The sequence below is a fragment of the Aulonocara sp. 'chitande type north' Nkhata Bay genome, linkage group LG7 (assembly GCF_057382095.1).
Source record: "Aulonocara sp. 'chitande type north' Nkhata Bay isolate Kocher_YH1m ecotype deep benthic linkage group LG7, A_spYH_male_GT1.1, whole genome shotgun sequence".
Classification (NCBI taxonomy): domain Eukaryota; kingdom Metazoa; phylum Chordata; class Actinopteri; order Cichliformes; family Cichlidae; genus Aulonocara; species Aulonocara sp. 'chitande type north' Nkhata Bay.
Window position 1 is genome coordinate 41,464,169 of NC_141350.1, and position 23,290 is coordinate 41,487,458.

Here is a 23,290-nt window from a genome sequence, read left to right on the forward strand (position 1 = left end):
TAATAAAATAAATTGCTCAGGTATTCATTTTCAAATATCTCAATGATGGCACAACTATAAAGTCAGCAAGCCTTTGTGTACAGTTCAAAATCACAAAAGGATGAAAAAGTCGGACTGCTAACCACAACAGCAGGTTTGTAACTGCTTGCCTATCTACCTGAGGATGTTCCTTAATCCATGTCTGGAATTCCATGAGTATGTGATGGCCAAGGGTGTGGCTCCGACCTTTCTGTTTGCCCGGACAACTCTCCAGGATTGTTAGTAAGGCCTCTAGAGGCTCAGACAGCTTTGAAAATCCCTGGAGGGCTGCCAAATGTAGCTGTGGGTGGACAGAGGAGAAGGGAGTGGTAAAACTATAATAGAGGAGAAGGTTGAATGAATGTATAAAACATTAAAGTGTGATGGTAGATTACTTCGAATCTAAACCTTGTGGACAACTCTGAGCACTTGCTTACTCTGTTTTATTATTATGACTTTAAAGTGGATCTTTCAAAAATGTTTTTGTGAAGCCAAAGTGTTACACTCAAGTTAGAGTCAGAAAATGCCTTAACTCCATCAGCATATATGAGTCTTTTGAGACATTTTGTGTAAAAAGTAATAAAAAAAAAAAACAATCTCTAACTTCCTACACGAGAAAATAATATATGAGTGACAAATCCAGACTCTGTTTTAATTTGCAAACCAGATGTTAAGCACTCAATATCCTACTCACACAGATCTCAAGTTCATTCAGAGCAACACAAATTCCTTCCTACTGACAGGCAGTCTGGTTTCCTCATTAACACACACACACACACACACACACACACACACACACACACACACACACACACACACACACACACACACACACACACACACACACACACACACAGGTGAGCTTCATTTAAGGATTCAGGGTTTTCTCTCACTTGTTCCTTCCTGTGCAAATGCTTCATACAGACACACAAAAGCTCCAATCCTGCTACCTTTGTAAACACACACACTCAGTATTGCATATATGGACCTGACACACGCTGTGAAAGTGACTCTTACCATCTGCAGATCTTTCCGGTTCCACAGATCGAAGAGTTGGTCTCTCAGCACGGGAGGGTCAAGACCTGGGGGCATATTGCACACACAGGCACAGAGACAATCACACACACACACAGTGGGATTTCACTTTGACCTTTGACATGTTAAGGAATCAGAGGTGGAGTTATACTTATTTTAAACTAAAACTATTTCAATGGATGTCTTTTTGGGGTATTATAAGAGCTCTTTTTGTGAAAACTGACCTGTTCAAAGATGCAAATCCTCTGAAAAAAACCCCAAAAGCCACAAGTTGGCGCTATACGTTTTGCACAGATTTAAAGCAATTTATACTGTTGACCCCCTCCCCAATTCTTGTAAACAAAAGGTTAAATTTGTTTGCCCAATCTTTTGAATTCTTATTTTCTGTCTCACATAATTCTTAACTTGGCAGTAACATGATCCACTAGAAAATACTGTTACAAGAGGCATAGCAGAGCAGCCATAACGTCAAACATTATTTCTTTAACAGGCACAGCAGAGCAGCCATAACATCGGATTAACAGCTGAGGCTGGTTGGACAGTAGAGGAACCGAGCATTAGCTCTGCATTCCAGCTGAATGTGCAGCCAAAATACTCCAGAGAAGACTCTCGAAGCACATTTTAGGAATGCCATGGTGGGTACGAGAGCTTGGAAACAAGAGAAGCTGTGAGCATGCGTGTGTGTTTTACAATTTGTGTCTGCCTGTGCGTGTGTTCCACGGAGCATTCCCAAAAACTCCAGCTTCTTTCTCTGTCACTCATGCTGTGTGGCCTCCACCGTATCTGCCCCCACCGCCGCAACCCTTCTTCCTTCCCAGGGCTAGTTTTCCTGTTCTCCTCTCCCTCCCTGCACCAGTCTCTCTTGATTTTGTCTCGGATTTCCCCAGGAAAAGGCTATGCGCTGGTCATGGTGTAAAAAATACAGCCTTCCTGATGCATAGCCTGGGAAAGCAGACGAAAAGACCTCTCCCTCCTCTCTCTGAGCTGGCCTCTTTCTTTGCTGCACCTCTCCTGGTGTGACACTTTTTGCCTATTATGTTCCCCGTTAAAGATGAATTTTACATTCATCTTCCTGCAGCGGCCCTTTTAGTAGAGCTTGTTTTTGTTTTCTCCCCTCAATCAATCAACATTTCCTTTCAATTCTCCAGCTTCTCTTAATAAACTCACGCTAAATTAGTGAATTTGCAATTCACTAAATTGCAGCAATACTGGTATAATAATATTGCCTAATTTTATCTCACTTTTATGTTGACTCTATTTGGATTTCTTATTCATGAAAATGCTAGTTGCACTACATCAGTGTATTGCCATGTTTTGATCCACAAAGAGCAAACTTTACATTTGTTTTAGATCATTTCCTAAAATCTATCGGTGTTTTTAATTTAATTCTACTTGACATTAAATTATATTCAGCTACTTGACAAAACTGCTTTTTTATTACCCACGGTGGCTTTGTATGAAATGGATTATGACATGCATAAAAAACAGCATCACAAAAGTCCACTTAACGGTTCTCAACATTTGAAAGGCCGCCGAGTTTCCTTTTCTGTTATGCACCCTGCCCGCGCTCATTCATCCTGCTGCCGAACATGCATAGGGTACGTGCACAGGGACTCACACAAACACCACAACCCACTTCAGTCTCGCTGTTTGTATGAGAAGGGGAGAGAGGAGAGGAATGTTGAGCATGTAGCTTCTTTACACTCTTGGCTAGTGGATGAATGACAGAGCTAGAGGCTCCCCATTCATTATAACATAATAACCCTATCACCACATACAAATACAGAGACACATGCAGAGAACATGCACTCATTCACCCCTTAGAAGGTGACTCGTTTCCTTTCTTTTTTGTGAACGTGAGAAAATCAGAAATTTGGAGGAGAAATTATGCACTTTATCCGAGTGCATCTTTAGAATTTATGTTTATAGGCAGATAAAACTATATCAGTGAAAATTAGACGGTTTTAAATCCACAGACAAGTCTGACTGCATGTTGCCAAGCAGCTGCCAAAATAAAGGAAACACAAAGATCAAGTGTCTAAAAGGGGCATTTGGTGTCATTACAGCCACCAGAACAGTTTCAGTGCGACTTGGCAGTTGCGCAAGTGGCTCAACTTCACTGGAAGGATGCCACAACATTCTTCGACAAGTACTTCTCTTCTTTTGAATTTTGTTGGAGGTGCTGGAAAAGGCTTTCAACAGGTGCTATCACAGAATGGTGAAATGGAGGAGTATATAAGGACTTGAAGAATTTGATGCTTATTAAACCCGTGTTTACACGTTAACTGCCTCTTCGTAATTGACCCACTACAAGCTGATTCCACCAAATATAGAGTGACACATGCCTAAAGGGTAAACAAGTATAACAAGTATAAGATTCAATTCAGGAATGTAATCCTACAAAACTCTGTACTTTTCAGTTATTTAATGGAAAACAATAACTTACTTTGGTGTTTTACACAAGGACATGGGTGATGTTTTTATTAGTAAGGCAGCTGTGAAAATCTTAAAATGTTGCCCTCCTTTGAAATTTCACATTTTCCAATTTGGTCAAATCTGACCCTTTTGGGGGTCTCCCCAATATGAGAAAATGTTTTAAAATATATTGAGGGCTGGGTGACATTTCAATTACTTAGATCACCGAGACTGTGCCTACTGGGGGACAGACGCGAGGTGCCACAGTTAGACAAAGTAGGCTTCAGAGTGTTAAACACTGGGCTTGTGACGTTTGTTCGTCTTATTTTAACACTCTGGAAAGAGCCTCGGACTCCAACCCTGAAAATGTGGAGGAGAAAATGACTGAAAATGACTGAAAATGCTGCATGCGAGAAAATGCTGGGAAGATTGAGCAGCAAACAGAGACTCTAAGAGAACAAAATTTTTTTATTATTTATAATTTTGTGTGGTTTTTGTTGTTTTGTGTTCTTATGTTATGTTAGTTTAAATGTTCAAAATAATAAAAACTTTAATTACAAAAAAAATTTGAACCTTTTGGTGGACTGGTTCTGGCCTTTGGTCCGTATGTATTAAACACCAGGGTTGTTGCAAAAACACAATAACTTTGCGTAAGCTTTTTTGATAGAAGCTTTCCTGTTATTTGTGACCATCAGATTTTTGAAAAAAAGTTATGCTTGAGTAAATGAAACTCAATTAACAAAAATGTTTGAAAAAATAAATTTATTGCAAAGCTCGTGATGTCTTGTTTTTTTAAAGAGCATTCCTCTCTTCCAAATGTACATGTCACTGATGTTAATCAGCTGTGTGTTAGTCTTCATAGCCACCACCAAATCTACAGTTTACCTAAATGGGCTTTTTTGTTTGGAAGAAACCTTAATAGGAGGTCTCTGTGTGAGAAAACTATGGTACAAACCCGAGGCCTCTGGAGTAGTACGGCTCATTTCTGTCTGCAGGATGAGGTGCCGCTATCACTCTGTAGGTGTAGAAAGAAGGAACAACAAAACACATTGTTGAAATATCTCACTGTCACAATAAACGGATATTTTTTGGATAATATGTGTAAACACGGCCATCTTTAGGCAAAGTTTTAATACTATAACATTGTGTGCTTTTTTTGGTTTTTTGTTGAACCATTTATTAATTTGCCCTATGAATCCTGTCTACAGAAGTTTCCAAAGACCCAATGTTAAATTCAGTCTTTAGGCACTTTACTGGCAGCTTATTGCAAAATTACATAATTTGTTCACTTTTTTGTTTTTTAGCTGAATCTATGAAAAATTCCCTAGCCAGAGAAAATCGGCATCTCTCAACATGGTGTGCAGTGTGTCCCTAAAAAAAAGTCACATCCTGAAGAAATATGAAAAAAATAAATAAAAAAAATCTAGCAAAGACTTGACACAGGACCTGAGAGATGCATCTGATCCTTCAGTTGTTCCATTAAGTAATATAAGAAATGCCTCACTGGAAGAGTGGCTGTCAAGAGGCAATTCTTAAGTGAGGGAAACAAGGAAGAAAGGCTGAATTACTCCAGTTCACACAAGAACTGGACTGAATATCAGTGGTAATAGATCTTATAGAGTGATGAATCCACATTTGAAATTATTCGTTCAAATAGTTGTCAGTTTGTACTAGAGATGGCACGATACCACTTTTTTATGTCCGATACCGATACCGATATCATAAATTTGGATATCTGCCGATACCGATATGAATCCGATATAGTGTTTTTTAATCAACAAAACTGTTTTTTAAATATCTTGCTGCATTTTGTATAAGTTCATACTCAAGTTTAAAACAACAACTACACTAAAGCTATTCTGTTATACCTGTATCCAAAAAAAATATTTCATAGTTCAGCAATACTGATCAATCTAATAAACTTAAACCTACACCATCCTCCCTATTCTGGTATTTTAAAGAGTACTTAGCATAAATATTAAGCAACCTAACTAATAGGGTTCCAACTCCCAGCAACAACAAAAATAAATAAATAAAAAATAGGGAACCACCCCTCACGCTCCACCTCATGATGCTTAATCGACGTAATCAACCTTAATTTGATGCAGTGTGGAAAAAAAAATGCACAGAAATCAATTATTTTTCAAGAAATATTAAATAGATTCAACATCTTTCTTCAACAAAATTGCAGACTGCACAGATGGTACCTTCACAAAGGAAAAAGTACTATAGCTTACTAGGGTATATATATATATATATATATATATATATATATATATATATATATATATATATATATATATTAGACTTAATAGTTACTATATACAGTAATGGACTTCTATTCATTTTGCATCAAATTAAAACTTTGGCTGTCAGATAATTATTTATTAAAAGCTCGACATTTTAAATGAGAATAAGAAAGAAAAGTATGTCTTTGTGCCCCTTTTCCCTGTTAATGCCCTATCGGCCCCCCTGGCTAAACTTTGCTAGATCCGCCCCTGCACAGTTACCAGACGTCAGCTACATAGAAAAAGATCCTCGAGTAGAAAGTAATAATAAATAAATTCTAACAACAGCTTATAGAGCTTAAACGTGCTGCTGTTGTTCAGCCGCTGGTTTCCTCTTTCTGGTGCAAAGTGGGCCAAAAGCAAACAAGAGAGACGTACTCCCGACAGAAAAGCCGATCAGCTGATCGTTAAGCAGTTTCATGATTGAAGTAGCAGCAAGAAGAGGCAGTCACTCCATATATCGTTTGTTAAGCTTAACGCAGGAATGCTTTACAAACATTCAGAGATGGACTTACACACTTGCTTTACTTCTCTCGGGGATAACTTTGTCGGAGATGAAATGCCGGGTTGCTAGCGAAGCTCCACATGCTATCCAGACCACCGACAGGTCCCGCATGCCACAGCCGCTCTATCACGTGATGCATACTGCTCCGACGTGCTAACGTTCTGAGGTGAGTTACGGCGTGTTGCAAGTTTTGTGAGGTGCTTTCGTGATATTTAATGGATCGGATTACATTTTTTATTTTTCTCCGATATCCGATCCAGTAATTTAGGTCAGTATCGGACCGATACCGATACGTAATATCGGATCGGTCCATCTCTAAGTTTGTACAGATGCGGTGAGAACAGAGTACAACAGTGAGTGCCTACAGCAGAAGTGTCCAACTCCAGGCCTTGAGGGCCGGTGTCCTGCAGATTTTAGATGTGTCCTTGATCCAACACGGCTGATTTAAATGGCTAAATTACCTCCTCAACATGTCTTGCAGTTCTCCAGAGGCCTGGTAATGAACTAATCATTTGATTCAGGTGTGCTGACCCAGGGTGATATCTAAAACATGCAGGGCACTGGCCCTCGAGGCCTGGAGTTGGAGACCCCTGGTCTACAGCCTTCTGTAAAACACAGTGGCAAATCCGTCACGGTTTGGGGCTGCACTTCAGCCAGTGGCGTTTTAATGCTTGGAAAGAAAAGCACACAGTGGAAGACTATCAGTTATGGACTGGCCTCCCCAAAGCTCAACATGACTGAAGCAGTGCAAGATCATCTGGACTGAGAAGAGCTTTGAATGTCCTTCAAAAAGCCTAGAGAACTATTCCTGAGGCTTGCCTAAGAAAGTTCAGGCTATGTTGAACAACAAAGGTTGTCAGACCAAATATGGACTTTCAAGCTTGTTAAGAATTATACAAACTCTTATTTTTTCCCCCCTTTCTCCTAAGAAAAACATTAAGATATTACTAGCGGTGAAATAACTGCAGTACTGTATAGTACTAGTACTGCATTTGTATCCATTTGTCCTCAAATTTAAAAAAATAAATAAATTTAATAAATACAACAGTACAACAAGGGAAACCTGTGGGAATTGCAGCCTGGGAAAGGGCAAGATGCCATTTGGCAGTGAGTGTGAGTTTAATACTGAGGATGTTTTTTTGTGGGCCTGAAAACCGGTTGTTTCTCCAATGTAAATATCTGCAGGCTCTAGAAGGGGCCTTTGGCACTGACACAGTCAGGGGCAGCAGCATCTATTTTAGACTACAGAGTATGAGAAACGAGATACGGCACCTGCAGTGGAGTCTTTTTTTTTTTTTTAAATTATCTTCTATCCCCACCTCGTGGTGACAGAAAGACCTCCAACTTCCTCTACACTTTCTCTTTAAAAAACAGGATCTCGTGTGGCCCAGTCAAAAAGCACACCCTCTGTAAGTATCTGTGTGAATGCTATTGTTAACCTCTAATAGGTTTATTGTCTAAAAAGGTCAAAAATCAAACGTGAAGAAACTCAGTGTAAGCTAGCTAGCTACATAATCTCAAAGCCAGGCTGTCACGCTGCTCTTCACCACACAGATAACCTTTATTTGTTAAATCGTCGACAAGAAATAAATGTTTATTCAAAACAGTATAACGTTACGTTATCGATACGAATATACTCACCAGTTTTATACAGTTAGCAAACGTCAAGTAAGCCAGCTCGCTTGTAGCTTCGCGTTAATGCATTATAATCAGTTTGTTTGGTCCGCTTGTGGGCCAATTTCGCCCATAAGTTGGTCTTAGGCGGCGCTTCCTTTTAAACTATACATGCATTTGGTGTTTTTTGGCCACATATTCACACACCATAACTGATAAATCATGCCAGAGCTCCAACTACAAACCTGAATATGTAACAGCAGACTCTATGTATACGGAGCTGACTTAAAACGGTACGAGTCCAATAGGTAATGCTGCCTGTAAACTGAAACTAGGGAGAAATATTGCACAACGATATTCTTGCTCTGTCTTTTCTGTGGGGGTCTGTCCTGGCAGTTTAAAGTACACTACCGCCACCGTCCGGTCACAGTACGCAATTTAACACAAAAAAGAATTAAAACTTTTTGTTCATCTTCCACATAATTAAGTGGCTTAGTTACACAATATAAGCATTTTTTTTCATTTCTTTTTGCACAAATTTGATGCTTTGATCCATTCTTGCAAATGTCTATGCAAAACAGTCTTCTGTTTACTACATTTTTAAATTGCCCGTAACATGGCAATCAGAATGAGTAGGTAATATTTTTCCTTTTTCTAACCTGTGTAGTGGCTTTTATGTTTTCTGTATCGCAGCAGCGTGGTCTGTCAACAAACTGGAGTAGGGAAGGTATAATAATATGAATCCTGTCCAATATCTTGCAGTTAACCTTCCACACATATTAATGTGTAACTGCACACTCCTGAAATTGTAGACATTTTCAATCACTGCCATTAATACTCCAGAAGATGCTACACACAATGACGCTGATTTGTTCTTTTCACTGACAAAGAGATAAACTGAGGATTTTAGGGTTTCTTAATTGTTTAAACGTTGAGGTTTGGTCATATATTTGTCGTTATACTGGTCACCAATATTACCTTGTATTTGTACATTGTACTTCGGTTGTTTTTTTTCCACACATTTTCAGTCCAGTTTTTCTATTTGATCATTAGGGGGCGGGGGCTAAGAATTGCGCTGGTAGACACTTAAAAGAAGTGGAGGATCTATTGGTTTTGTGAGGAAATAAAAGATGAGAGGTACGTGTGTTAGCCTAACTATTAGCCTAAAAATCCGTCATCAGTACTTAAGTACTGATGACTGACTTATGATAAAACACGCCTACCATGTTTTGGGTTCCTGCAACTGGTCCGTCGGATTATTGTCTCCCCAGAAACACTTCCCTTGTGCTTTTGGAAATCTGTTTTTTCCTATTTCCGTTGTGTTTTGTGTGATTTTGCAGCGTTTTTCTTATTGCTGGTGTTTTCTTAAGTTGCAGTCCGTTTGGCCTCTCAGGGTCATCCGTGGTAAATAGATAACACAGGATTTTTGCAAAATGATACCAAAGAGCTATTAGCTGAAAACGGCATATTTTGGCGTGGTCTACAGGGTGTCTTTAACAAATCTGAAGAAACTAGACAGGTGAAGGACAAAAAAATCTACCTACTGCAGATGAACAGGGGGTCTTTGCAAATATTAACCTTTAAATTGATACAGTTCTAATGAACTTGTATTTCTATGTATGTTTACAAATGTTTCAATAAATGACTGAACCCATTTCCAATTTTGCAAGGAAAATGTAAAGAAATGAAGGTACTAAATGTACTATTCAAAATTTACATTTTTTTTCCTTTGGTAGGGCGTAAGAAATACAAAAACTCAGCCAATATATTGAATAATATTTTTTCCTCAATCACACAATCATTCCTTTCAAATTTATCCAAGCCTCTTTACAGTATCAATGACTTATTAAAGTTTGAATATTGAATAACTTTGATGTCAGAAATAATTGCGGAAACACCCAGATATGTCGTGACCATCTGTACAATTTCCCTTTTTAAAAAAATTGAGTTTCTAGTTAAGAGTAACTTACTTCTGCTATAAGAAAGCATCCTTATAGCAGAATTTACTGGAACGCAACAGAATTCAGTAGAAAAACTTCTGAGTGCTTCACGTCATTAAAGTTGCTCCCCACGTGTCCCTTGCGTCACCACTTAAAAAAAAAAAGGGGACGTAGCCAGAACACGGTGGTGGTGGTTGTTGTTGTTACACTATCATCCACAGGAGCAGGAGTGATTTTTTTTGATGCATCATATCCCCTTTTCTGTTCTGTTGGCTGTCACACAGGTATTTAGATCCCACATAAATCTCGTGAGGCGGCTGAATATAAAGAGCAACACTGTCTGTGGCTCCTCAAACACGGCTAGCATTAGCTAGCGGGTCTCACTGTCACAGCAGAGCTAACCAGCTAGTTGCTTAGCAGTTATGGAGTGGCTGGGCAACGGAGACTCACTTCACCACAGCGAAGAGCCCAGCAGTGAGTCACTTTCAACGGCCGGAGGCTTTAGTGGTCTTTACCCTCACCAAAAGGTAAGGCCTTTAAGTTATCTCATTCAAGATGTGCTTAACGGTATTCTAACAAGCGAATACTGTTGGAGATAGCTGGAGTGTGCATGTTATAACATTTTCTGTTATTCTGAAGCACAGTTTCCACCCTACACAACAACGGGATATTTTACCAGTTAGTTTAGTGTTAAATGTCAGTGTTCACGCTGCTAACCCGCAGTTGCCCAATAACTATTCTACTTTAGCTCATGCTTATAGGGTAATCAGATTACTCGCTGCGTCATTATCTTGTCAGTACACCACTGAAATCAGGGTTGGGAAGAAATACCCCCTAGGTGGGATGGTTGATGGGATCAGAGGCCATAACGGGAAGTAACAACCCCCCCGACTCAAACATGCGCACACTGACAGCTGTGTGTGATTACTAGCTAGCAGAGAAGGCATGCGACCACTGGTGAAGTGGAAACAAGCGTTTATTTATTTTTAACCCTCATGCTCCACCTTAAGCTAAACGCAGCTTGACTGCGGTCGTGAAAGCTTAAAAGCTAATGAACTACATTTAGTGTGTGATGCAGAGTCATCCCTCAGTTTTTAGGTGATCACCTCATTTACCACTCAGAGTCATTTCATGGTAAATTGTAAATGGACTATCTCTACTTGAGCACTTATAGAGCTTTATACAACTTGCTTCATTCCTCCACACAAACACTTTTCTTGTACACCTAAGTGCACACACATTCATACTCTGATGAACAGTGTTGGGTAAGTTACTTTAAATTAGTAACTTAGTTACGTTACTAGTTCTATCAAAAGTAACTCAGTTACTTCAAGTTACTCTTTACTTTCAGAGTAACTAGTTACTAGGGAAAGTAACTTTGGTTTTACTCAGAATTCTCTTGTTAATGTGTTGCTTCCGTAACTGGATACCCAGCAAGATTGCCAGTCTTCTAGCTTGCTTACTTGCCACAAGTGCACTGTGCCACCTACCAATAGAAAGGAAAAAATAATGTGCACATTTCCACGAGAGAAATCCCACACCTGATTCTATCCTAGCCTGCTTTTTACATCCAACACAAAAACTGCAGTCGTGGTGCGTTCGATTGTACTCAGAACTCGGAAATTCTGCCTTCTGAATAGGAAGATGTAGGTAACACCAGACTGCAGATGAGCTGCATACAGAGCTGGACTGGGACAAAAAAATCCTCCCGGGCATTTTGACTAGCCCACCATTGTAGGAAAAATCATAAAGCCTTTGAATGAAAATAAACACTGTTGTGACAGTGATGTACACTGTTCTGATGGTATATATGTATCAATCTATCAATTGTTTGTTGCAAGACTCAGATAATTATTTTTTTTAAAAGTGAGACATTTTAAATGAGAATAAGAAAGTATTTCCTTGTGCCCCCCTTTCCCTTTTAATGCCCTACATGGACCCCTGGCAACACTTTACTAGATCCGCCCCTGCACAGTTACCAGCTGTCAGCTACCTAAAAAAGGATCCTGGTGTTATTTGTCTCTCAGAAACAGTTCATAACTTCCCTTCAACTCATTCATGTCACCTAAAAGGTAAACCTGTTTCTCCATCACAGCTCTGATGATTCAGTAAGGACATCTCCTGGTTTCGTCTTCATGTTTCCCTCTCACCACATATCCAAACCGACATCATGACCAGCAGGTTTACAGCTGTGGCTCCAGCAAACATCAGCTGATACTAGAAATTAATATTCAATAAATTCTAACAACAGCTGATCAAGCTTAAACATGCTGCTGTTGTTTACCGCGACATCCGCTGGTTTCCTCTTTCTGGCGCAAAGTGAGCGATAAATAAACAAGAGAGAAAAGCCAATCAGCTGATCACTGATCAGTTTCATGATTGAAGTAGAAACAGGACAGGGAGGGTGAGAGGATGAGAGAAGAAGAGGCAGCTGTGCGGCGTAAACACAGAATAACTTCAGCTTTGTGCCTTTTTCATTGTAGCTGAAGTCCGGGACAAACTGTTCCTTTTCACCTCAATAAGAAACGCGTAATATTTTCTCTGAATACCAGACGATTCAGTTTTTTACGAGACGGTTGGCAACTCTAATAATTAACCTTATGAATAAAATAAAGTTCAACATCAGTAACATAGCACCCACCCAGCTGTATAGAAACTCCATCATGCTAGCTAGCACGCAGTACGAAAAAGTCAGCACAACGAAAATAAACTCCAACTAAACTTGGTTCATATCTGACCCAGATGGACTGCAGGTTATAACTTCTTACCTGAAGTTCAGTTCACCTGACACTCTCGGACCAGCGGCCGCTTCGGGTCTCTCCTCTTGCCTCCCTTTTCCTTCATCCACCTGCTGGCCTCCACCACTTGCTAATGTTATTGAATCTGTGGAAGCTCCGCGATAGCCGCCACACGAAGTAACGAATAACGAGCCTATCTAAATCCCAGTAACGAGTAACGCGTTCCTGGTTTTGGCATAATAACTAGTTACCGTGCTCGTTACCACAATAATAACGTAGTTACTGTAACGCGTTACTTAATAACGCGTTAGTCCCAACACTGCTGATGAATCCATGGTAGAGCAATTTGGGGTTCGGTATCTTGCCATGCAGACTGGATTGAACCACCAACCCTCTGGTTAGTAGAAGAACTGATCTACTGCCACCCCAGAAAAGATGTGTTCAGAATAACTTTCTGAGGAATATGTTGCTAAATTTCAAACTTGGCATAAAGATTTTGGGCTTTGATTGAAGTGCAAAACCTCTTGAATTTTATTCATTTATTGTATTGCTAACAAGTGCTAGCTGATTTATTTATTTTTTTAACAGTAGTCATTTGCTTTCCATTTACCTCAAACCAGCCAACATCATCAAACCTCTGTGATTGTCCCATGGCATCGCTATGCCAAAGTCAGCAGCGCTGTGTGAAGGCCTCGATCGTCTCAAGTTGGAGACTAGCTGAGGCGCAGGATCAGTTATGCTCTTTAGGAGTCCACAGCTCTGAGTCGCTGGAGCAAGAGCGTGCTCGGACTCAGGCCTGCCCCACAGAGCTCACGCACAATGAGGAGGAGTGGCGCCGCAAGGAGAGCTTGCTGGGAGTTCAGGAACCCAGCCGCAGTCCTGTATTTGGAGCTAGTTGGGATGTTTTTGATAAGGCAAGTTTGCCAAACAACATTGCAAAATGAACATATAGAGGGGCTGTGTTCTGTGCCAAGATTTTAAGACCGTGTTTCCTTTCTGTTTCAGAGTATCATCAATGTCCAGCATCAGGCTGCAGAAATGGACCAGGACAAGTGTAAGACATTTCTCCAGAAATACGAACAAGAGCTCAGGCATTTTGGTAAGTGAGCCAAAACGTCATCAATTAGCAAGTCGGTTTGTGGCTTTAACGTTGCTGCAGTTTAGTAGGATTGTTTCTCTGGTGTAAAGGGAAAGGATGTCCTCATTTAGTTTTCATGTGTAAACTCAAATAAGTTTTAAGCTGCCTGCATAGTGACATTCCAACAATTTCATTCCAGGACACACTTCTTTAAATAGATCTTATAAAGTTGGATATTAACTTTGTTGCTTGTCGTCAACGTGATAATAATATCTGAATTATGGATTACGGCCTTGTTTATGTGCTGCTGGGAAACAAGCTTGCTGGCATCACAGCAGTGGTTATCAACACTCACATAAAAAGGAGCATTTCATGCCTAATATGGTTCTTCCTCTGCACACAATGATCTCTGAGTGGTGCCCATTTCAGTCAGAGATGTTACCAGATGATAATGATGAAATAGGGATAAAAATATATAAAGAACAACTCGAGTTAATTATTTTAATGCCAAGTTCAGTCTCAGTGCTCCTGTTTATTTGAAACATTACGGCTGCACAGTAGAGCTCTGAAACTTTAAACTGGATACATTTAAACGTTAGTTGCTACTTTCTCACAGCGCAATAAAGGAGATGTGGAGATTGCTTTAGTTTATCAGCCGATCACAGTGAAATTAATTATTTATTTTTAATGAATAACTGTTTGTGGTGTGTGTTCTGCATTAAAGTAGCTGCATTTCCAGCAGTGTAAAACAGACTTAGCAGGACAGTAGAACCAAGGATAAGAACATTTACACATTTTCTGCCTCAAATGAACAATGAACAAGCTACAAGGGGGGCTGACGGTTTCAGTGTCATGGAATTTTTTTTTCCTCAGTCTATATTGGACATTTAGAAGAACCTGTATTACATACCTTGCCATCAACTTTTATCACACCTATAATTTCACTGAACACAGGCTGTATATTTTTGCTTTAGAAGCTTTAATGGATAGTTACATAAGAAATAAGGAACCAAGTTATCAACTGATCAGACAGGTGATGCAAAAATTATGAATTTGCACAGATTTGGATTCACAGGCAGTTTTGTTGTTGTGCTCAGTAGATACTGCATATGCTAACAACAGCAAAGCAGAAAAGAGATCAGTTGTTGACTGCTGTGTTAAAGAAATAACTGCATATATTACTGATATTTAAAAGTCGTAAGTTTCTGTAATCAATCTTGTATTTATTTATTTGTCTTTGTCAGGTATGCTGCGAAGGTGGGATGACAGTCAGCGATTCCTTGCAGCCATGCCTCAGCTTATCTGTGAGGAAACTGCAAACTACTTAATTCTGTGGTGCATGAGTCTACAGCAAGAAGGGGTAATATGCCGACAGAGTAGGCCTGGTGTTACTTTATTGCTTCATTATAGTCAACATCTCATCAAGTGACTAAAAACAGTTTATCCAATAAACAGCATAATGCAGTTTTCGTGTGGGTCATAACTCTGTGGGTCATGTAATTCCCAAATGCTAAAAAATAGAGCCAGGGGAGGTGTCCTGAGTAGTTGATCTGGAAGATAAGTGTAAAGCGTAAGCTAGCTATCTATCGATCGATCTATCGATCGATCTATCAATCGATCGTTATTTTGGCATGAGTTTTGAAGTAATGCATTGCCTCCAATGGACCATGCAAAGTGTAGAGCTCAGCACAAATGAAATGCTGTGGTATGACCGTAAGAGAGCTGTGCATAAACGAATGCTTGGAAACTGAAGCAGTGTTGTGTGGGGGACAGAGTTCCTCCATAGTGAGAGACTGATAAAGATGTATAGAAAATGATTGCATCAGATTATTGGTGCTAAAGGTGATCCTGCAAGCTACTGAATGGGACATAGGATAGTCCTATAGAAGCTTTTTTTCACTATATTGCTCTATATAGAATAATCCAAGGAGGATAGATGTTAATTATTAAAAATCAGTATTTCTAACAATTCTTCAACCAGTGAATTAAAAGGTAACGTAAAAAAAAAAGTAAATTTGGGCCAGTTTCCAGGTAAAGAACTTACAAAGAGGGCATCTGGTGAGAAAACCAAAGACATCACACTAGCTTTTCCTACTTGTGTTCTGCAGAAAGAAGCGTTGATGGAGCAGGTGGCACACCAAGTTGTAGTGATGCAGTTCATCCTGGAGATGGCTTCAAACTCTCAGCAGGACCCTCGAGGCTGCTTCAGACAGTTCTTTCATAAAGCCAAAGTAAGAGAAATTCCTCTTATCATTGATGTGTATGAATGTTGTGCATCTTATTATGGCTTTTATAGTGTTGCATGCTAAAATAATTTGGCTTTGTTTTCTAGAGATAATAATAAAAAGCCATCATATGCTAGCTTTCAGAGTGTCTCAGACATATTGTTGTTTTTCCAGGAAGGACAAGACGTCTACTTAGAGGTCTTCCATACAGAACTTGAGGCCTTCAAACAGAGAGTTAAAGATTACACAGACAAATGTAGAGGTCATTTGTCCAACACTGAACAGCAGAATATCGGCACAAACTGCATACTCGACCCCAAAGAATCAACAGTACCTTCAGTAAGTGCACTTGAGCTTGCACCAGCAAATCTTGTACCTCAATGCAGTTATCACTTACAGAAGTGAGATGGCACTGTTGAGCTTGTTTTGATATAAATAAGAAAGTAACTAGTTTTGGTTTTTCTTGGTGGTGATCATTCCCGAGGGATGTGTCTGTGGTTTCTTTTGTTTGTAAATGATGACAGCACTACAGTGTGGGCACAGCTGCAAAAAGGTAAACTTTACCTTATAACAAGGAGCTGGGCCCCATTGTGTTAATGTTACCTGTAAAATCAGAAGTGGCCAACACATTTGCTGACAGTTGCTATTTGACCTCTTCAGCGCAGCAGAAACCCGAGAGGACATCCTCAGTCTTAGTTTTATCAAATCAGTCAGATCTCATGTATCCATCCTCACTGTAACAGTCATCTGGTTTTCTGTAAAACGGGAGAAACATGTAGTGATATATTGTACATATATTTATTAGTTTTAGATTTAGCCATTCGTATATTTTGCCTGTTTATGTTATTGTATTTTGCACAACTCTGTTGCTTGTGAAGCTCGCACACAAGAATTTCACTCGCATGTGCTGTACCAATGTACCTGCACAGGTGATGTGACAATAAAAGTGATTTGATTTGATTTGAAGTAGTCCATGTTAAGCAGTTTTATATACTGTAGAGTGCAAAAACATCAAACTACTGTTAGATTATGCTAAGAAAATGCAAAATGGGTGCAGAGGTTTCTTGAAACATGTGCAAACATAAGTGGCAACTCGGTATATAAGGTGAAAACAAGCTTGAAGACGATGTTTGCCTGAACTCGCTCGGGAATAGTTCTCCAGGCTTCTTGGAGGACATTCAGAGCTCTTCTTTGGATGTCGGATTCCTTTTGTTCCATTCTCTGAAGATGATCCCACACTGCTTCAATAATGCTGAGGTCCAGGTTCTGTGTTTAGGTTCACTGATGTGCAGAAAAATGTAGCAGTTGCCAATCTTACCTGATAACACTGCATGATAGATCAAAATCTGACGATGCTTTTCTGTGTTAATATTTCATCAATTTTGACGAGATCTCCAACAGCACTGGCCAAAAAGCATGCCCAAACCATGACAGAGCCTCTGGTATACCTCAGCCTTTTCTACCTATTTGCCTTCCTTAAGAATTGCTGCTTGATCATTTGTGAATCAGCTGAAGGGCCACGTGCATCTGTCAGGGCTTTCTTAAGGATATGACAATATATATTTATATATATTTGGTTATTTTTTTTTGTTTGTTTGTCTTTTAAACAGACACTTCTTTTTTTGTCGTCCACTTTTCCAGTTTGCTCTTATTAAGAAGAACTTTGAAAAAAGGATGTTTTCAGATTCAATTTTAATTATGGAAAAATGGGGAAAATCTCCTTAAAATATACTTTAATTAAATTATTTTTTTCTAGTTATATTCCCTTATTTTAAAAAAATACCTATTTCATAAATTATTCCCTCTAAAAACTTATACATTAGCATGTTTGTTTACTAGATGCCTACAATAGATTAACAAAGAATATTTGCACATTTGGAATATAAATCTAAAATTAACGCAGTATATTTTAGCAGAGACATTTAAATTAAAAAAAAAAAAAGAAATATTTCACTGGTGTTTCCAGAACTATTCTAAATCTTACTTCCATCTTTTGTAAAACCCTCTTGGGCAGTAATAATTACAGCTTTCTTTTTGAGCAAGTCACTACAAGCTTTGCACACATGCCTTAGGCAACTTATCCCATTCTCCCTCGCTCATCCTCACTGTTCAGTAGGAAACATCTGTAAACTCACATCTACAGATCTCTGTATAGATTTTTGTATTATGTCTTTATTTTTATTTTTTTGGGGGGGGGCATCAGGTGCACCACCCAGTGACAGTTCAACTAGCCAACGGCAAACACAATAATGGGGTGGCTTTGGGACAAGTTTCTGATTTTATTTAGCTGCATTTATCTCTGTCAGATCTGAGCATTCTGGTTGTCATTGCTGCTGAGAAGCAGGCCCTTAGCATCATGCTGCCACCACCCTGCTTCATGTGCTCAGTCATGCGTTTTGTCTGAGCATGGCTTCCTTCTTCTCACTCTACCCATAAAGGCATAAGTGAAGGTGTGTTGGCAGGGAAGGTCATCCTCCCATCTCTGCTGGGGAGCTTGTGAATTCCTGTTAAGCTATGAGACACAGATTGTAGCTCTGAACTATTTCACACATCACCTGACAGAAGTGCATGTGAGAATAGAAATGTTTCACTGTGTTGATCAAACATTGGTCATCAGTATTTAACCTATGAGCTCCCAAGTCTATCTAATGTCTGATCACACTGATGTGTGACCCCATCTCCTTGACCACTCCCATAGTTGGCTGGTTACTCAGTGTGTGGGAAAAACCGTAATATTAGTAGGAGTCTTGGAGGCTTTAAACTCCCTTTTTTTGACATTGTACTCCTGGGATGACCATTTAAAATGAAAACAAAGAAACTTGTAGAGTAAAAGAGAAAAGGAAAAAGCAGTGTAGGGGTCTTTGTGAAGCACTGTAGATGAAGCTCTGTTATATAAGAAATGTGTTACAGTATGACCAAAAGATCAGTAAAGATGTGTGTCTCACATAAATTAAGTCTTTGATATTGTAAACCGATTACAGACATGTAAAAATATTTGGACTTGTGGAAACGATTTCAACATTCAGAGTAATCCAAGTGTAGAAATTGCTAAAGGGGATATAGCACAGGGTAAATGTGTGGGGTGCAGTACAACAGGCCTTTTTGTAAGACTGAGAGAATGCGCTGTCGCCCCTCTGTTGGCCTCTCAGCTGGACTGGCTGCCAAAACTCAACTCTAAAGAGGGGAAAAAAGCTTTAGGAGGATGCAGCCTGTTGAAACTGAAACTGGTTGTGCTTTTGGATTGTTACAGCTTTTTCTTAGAAGAAAAAGCTGTAACAATCCAAAAGCACAACCAGCTTAACTTAAATTTTGAAATCTGACCATATAATGAATATTACTTACAACACATGTTTGTTTAATGCTAATTTGTTTTAATTGAACAAAACGTGTTGATAAAAATAAAGAACAAATCATTAAAGATAAATATTTAAAATCTCAAACTGCAGTTAAAGAGCCTTTAACTAAGCCACAGTAGACTTATCTCTCAGCTATGTTTGAGTCTAATTTTAATTTTGATTTGCACGCGACCGTGTTCATCTGTGATTGTTTTCTGATTTCTGTTGACCTCTTTGTGTCTTTGCATTTCATCACCAGGTGGCAGAGTTTCCTATGAAGCGCTGTGTAGAAGCTGGACTTTGGACAAGCACAGGGAGGTGGACAAAGGACGACACTACAGAAACGGAAGACATGCGCATGATGGAGACGTCTTAGAGGATTCAGCCCCGCCCCCTGCTTTTCTAATATCACCATCATAACCTCTCCGTTTAGGAACGATCCGAGTTGTTTATACAGCAGACCAGGCTAAAAAAACAACAACATCATAGTGCAGGAATAAACAGACATTCAGTCTTTTATGCCACAGTTTTCAGTAGAAAGCCTGCAGAAAGTACGTTTGTGCCAATGGCAAACGTTTCTCTGTGTGGCTGTTAGCATGTCGGCGTGGTTGGCCTCTGGCAAGCGGGTTTGTTGCAGTGTCTTTTGCCAGCTTAAATGCATGTTGTGCCATAACTGTTGTTTTTACAGTTGGAGGTATTGCATTCTTCAAGCTAGGTGTATATCTTTCTCAGAAGAGAGAAATATCCTCACTAAAAAGCAGAACAGAATTCATCCAGACAACACAATGAATACTTAACCAGTAAAGTCTCTGGATAAAAATCACTTTGGTAGCAAATCCACTGCTTAAAGTATGACAGAGGTCAGGGGTCACAAAGAGCACTCTTTAAAAAATCATGTCAAGTCTGAGGAGAGTAACTGATGAAAGTTAGTGTCCTTGCACCCTCTGAAGTACAAGAAGATTCAGTTGGAGCCAAACAGTATTGCAAATCTTGTAACTGCAATGCTGCTGCTCTGGTAAACAGTAACTACTGCAAACAAACAAAAAAAGGTGGGGAGTGCTTTGCGGGTGTGACCTGAATTGTTTGATTTTAATCATGAAGAGGAAAACAAACCTACCTGTGATTAGGAACAAAGCATGTTTGAAATGGAGGGAGAGTTTCTGAGTTATCAATAGAGTGTCATAGGGCTTCAGTTTGTGAGATATGCAGCTTTATTTTACATTTTTAACATTTTCAATGCATAACATACAACCAGAGCTACTGACTTTATGCTAGTGTGCAAAGAGCAGTTACAGTGAATATGAATAATTTCTAAATCTGTAGTGTGATGTAACGTTTTGGTATACCAGCACTCAACATATTCAAAGTCTAAGCCAAGTTAAAGCTCTGAAAGTTCCTATTTTTTGTAGTCAGTTTCTTCTTGTAGGACCCTTTCAGATTGATCTTCATATAAAGAGACTGCACATGAATTTCAGTTCTGTAAGGCTGATTATGGGAGAGGATGAACAATGCAGTATGTGTGGGTGGCAGGGTAGTTGTCTGACTCAGTCCAAATCAGCAGTCAGAATGGATGATTCAGGATGATGGCTTAAGGTGTAATTGTTTTCATTTCTATCATACAGTTGCTCTTTTGTTGCCTGATTGCTTCTTTTTGAGCCAGAAAGGCCATCATGAGTGGTCTGTCTCGTTGCTTTAAATAGGCCAAGAGGATGTGTTAAGCTCATTTCCAGCTCTGTTTGAACTGTTAAACTGGGCCTTGATGCAGCCCGTTAATTTCGTCCCCTTTGTGAAGCAGGAGGTTTCGGCTCTGCTCCTTACAAAGGCCCTTATTGGCTGCTCCTAATTTGAATAGTAGATGGGTGGGGCCTCTGTGTTCACAACTAGAGCCTTATGCCTAAACCTTGTTAAGGGAAAAAAATGCTTTTATTGATATCAAACAGAGACAAGAGTGGGGGAAAACTTGCTAATGTGAGTATTCAGAGTAGTTGAGCCTCTTTTGGGTATGGTTAATATGCTCATCCAAATTTCTAACATCATGTACAACAGAAAATCATGAAAAACATCATGGGTTCAGGTGATCTGACAACACTCCGATTACACTATACCTGTGGAAATCATTGTGGCCTTAAATCTTTTGCTTTGAACACTGTGTGGTGCGACAGGTTCGGAGGACTAAAGCACATTATAGCTTCGGAACAGTATATGTGATGGGAGAAAGAGGATGGTTTAATTGTTCTGTTTTCCTAGAAGTATTCCTTAGTGTTGTCTGGAGAAGCTTAAACACAGCACAGTTTGTAAAAATAAAAAAGGAAGCCTTTCGTCCGTTAAGAGACATCCATGCTAGTCAGGTGTTATGTGGATAAATTAACTGCAGATAAGTGATTAAAAATCAGTCAAATACAACATAATGCCTACGCTGAGCCGTAATACAAGCTCACCAGATGTTAAATTACAACTGACTATATACTGTGTATTCACAAAAAAGTATTTGTTGTGCACTTAACAGCTTTGGGACTTCCTGTGACAAAAATAAGAGTCTCAGGACGACAGGTGGTGATTAATTTAAGTTGAATTTTGAGTAAAATAGCATGCTTTATAGTATGTGAGTCAGTATAATAATTCTGTGATAATAAAGCACTCAGCTTTTGATGCAAATAATATAATATTACAATGCTGTCTTTTTTAGAAAGGCATAATCAGCCCGGTTTTGGTGTTGAGTGTAATTGTCAATTAACCACAACCGGTTATTGTGCGGATCGTGACGTGAGACGTAAAGAGGACACTACATTACTCGGTAACTAATCGTCAGCTGAGTTTCGCTCCTTTGTCTTGCTCTCATGTAATCAGAGACTGAATTTCAACCCAAACACTTCAAATCCTACCAAAATCTTTTTACATTTGTTTTGTGCATTTTATTTGTGTCTGCTTCGGTGATGCGCCAGAGAATAACTATGCTTTCTTCACCAGCCTGGCATCTGTACTCGTTTCCTGAAACCAAGTTGCAACCAACTGTTTCCTTTCATAAGTGCTTTGTACAGACTTTTGTCTGTGCTGAGTTGGTTGAAGTTCTTCGCTCTGGGATGATCGACACCAGAGCTGAAGGAAAGATGCCTGTGTTGAGGATGTGCGAAAAAGGGCTGAGCTCTCAAAAAAAGACTTTTCACTGTATGTGTGTTTGCAGAAAGGAGCTCTCTGCATCTGAATGTGTCCTGCACTTTATGTTTCTTTTGTAAAACGGACGAATACAAAGGGGTGGGGTGTTGAAAGCTTTTGCTTTGTAATTTTGTCTCATCCTGCGTTCTAAATGTATATCACCTTTCTGTTCTTGGTCAGCAAGAAACAGATTAGAAATTATGAATGCGTTTTTATGAATTGCGTGACATTTTGTTTTTGCTTTTGTATTCGTTTTTTTGTTTGTTTAAGTTTCAACTTTCTTTCACAATGCTTTTCATTATTTAACAAAACATAAACATTGTAGACATTTGCTCAGTAAGACATTTGCTGCAGTGTGTGGATGTAGAAATATCAAGTGTATTAAATACAGTTCAGACTTGGAGCTGCTTCATGATGCATTGATGATTCTGCTTCACAGCTATCGTTGTCATTTATTAATGATCGCTCCCACCCCCACCCTAAAAAGTAGTCTTTTTTTAAGTATATTAAGTAACATACACACACTCAGTGCTGTTAATAAATATATATGTTCTCAGCAGTGAGGTTAGATGTGGACATAAGTAGTCTTTGTGGAGCAAAATAAAATATTTAACTACGAAAAATAATTGGCTAAGGCTTGCTGAACTCAGCCTGTGGCCACTGGTGTGTCGACTTCCCAGGTTACAGTGAGCTGTGAGTTTAGTCACTAGCTGCCATCACATTTACACTGACTTGTCCTACAGAGGAAAAAAAACAACTTCAAATATATAAACACAGTACTTAATGTCTTTTGGGACCTACAGTCGAAAACAGTGGTTAAGTCCTTACAGGGAAGCTCCACTAAGTTTGCACATCATAGTTTGTTGTCAGGTCTTGAGGAGTACTAATATATATGTAAAATCAAATTTTATAAGAGGGAGCTTTGTGAAGTCCAGTAAATATTTAG

General features: G+C 39.3%; 2 protein-coding genes across 3 annotated transcripts in view; one reads left to right on the forward strand and one right to left on the reverse strand.

Moving 5' to 3' along the window:
• exd3 (exonuclease 3'-5' domain containing 3) overlaps positions 1 to 9,868 on the reverse strand; it is a 47,901-nt gene extending 38,033 nt beyond the window's left edge. Inside the window, exons 1-4 of one of the 2 annotated variants that reach the window (XM_086300435.1) lie at positions 9,846 to 9,868; positions 4,424 to 4,483; positions 1,036 to 1,100; positions 158 to 319 (exon numbers count right to left, since the gene is read on the reverse strand). In XM_086300435.1, the coding sequence (XP_086156561.1) occupies positions 158 to 319; positions 1,036 to 1,100; positions 4,424 to 4,451 (255 nt within the window). In that variant the 5' untranslated portion in view covers positions 4,452 to 4,483; positions 9,846 to 9,868. Of the gene's footprint in view, positions 1 to 157; positions 320 to 1,035; positions 1,101 to 4,423; positions 4,484 to 7,902; positions 8,216 to 9,845 lie in introns of those variants that run through there. The other variant, XM_086300434.1, reaches the window with a different exon arrangement.
• An 88-nt stretch (positions 9,869 to 9,956) lies between these two features.
• Positions 9,957 to 22,747, forward strand: cdc37l1 (cell division cycle 37-like 1). Its single transcript, XM_086300436.1, has 7 exons — positions 9,957 to 10,342; positions 13,174 to 13,467; positions 13,559 to 13,652; positions 14,876 to 14,991; positions 15,740 to 15,862; positions 16,031 to 16,195; positions 19,451 to 22,747. The coding sequence occupies exons 1-7, from the start codon at positions 10,238 to 10,240 to the stop codon at positions 19,565 to 19,567; spliced, it is 1,014 nt and encodes a 337-aa protein (XP_086156562.1). The 5' UTR covers positions 9,957 to 10,237; the 3' UTR covers positions 19,568 to 22,747.
• The last annotated feature ends 543 nt before the right edge of the window (positions 22,748 to 23,290 follow it).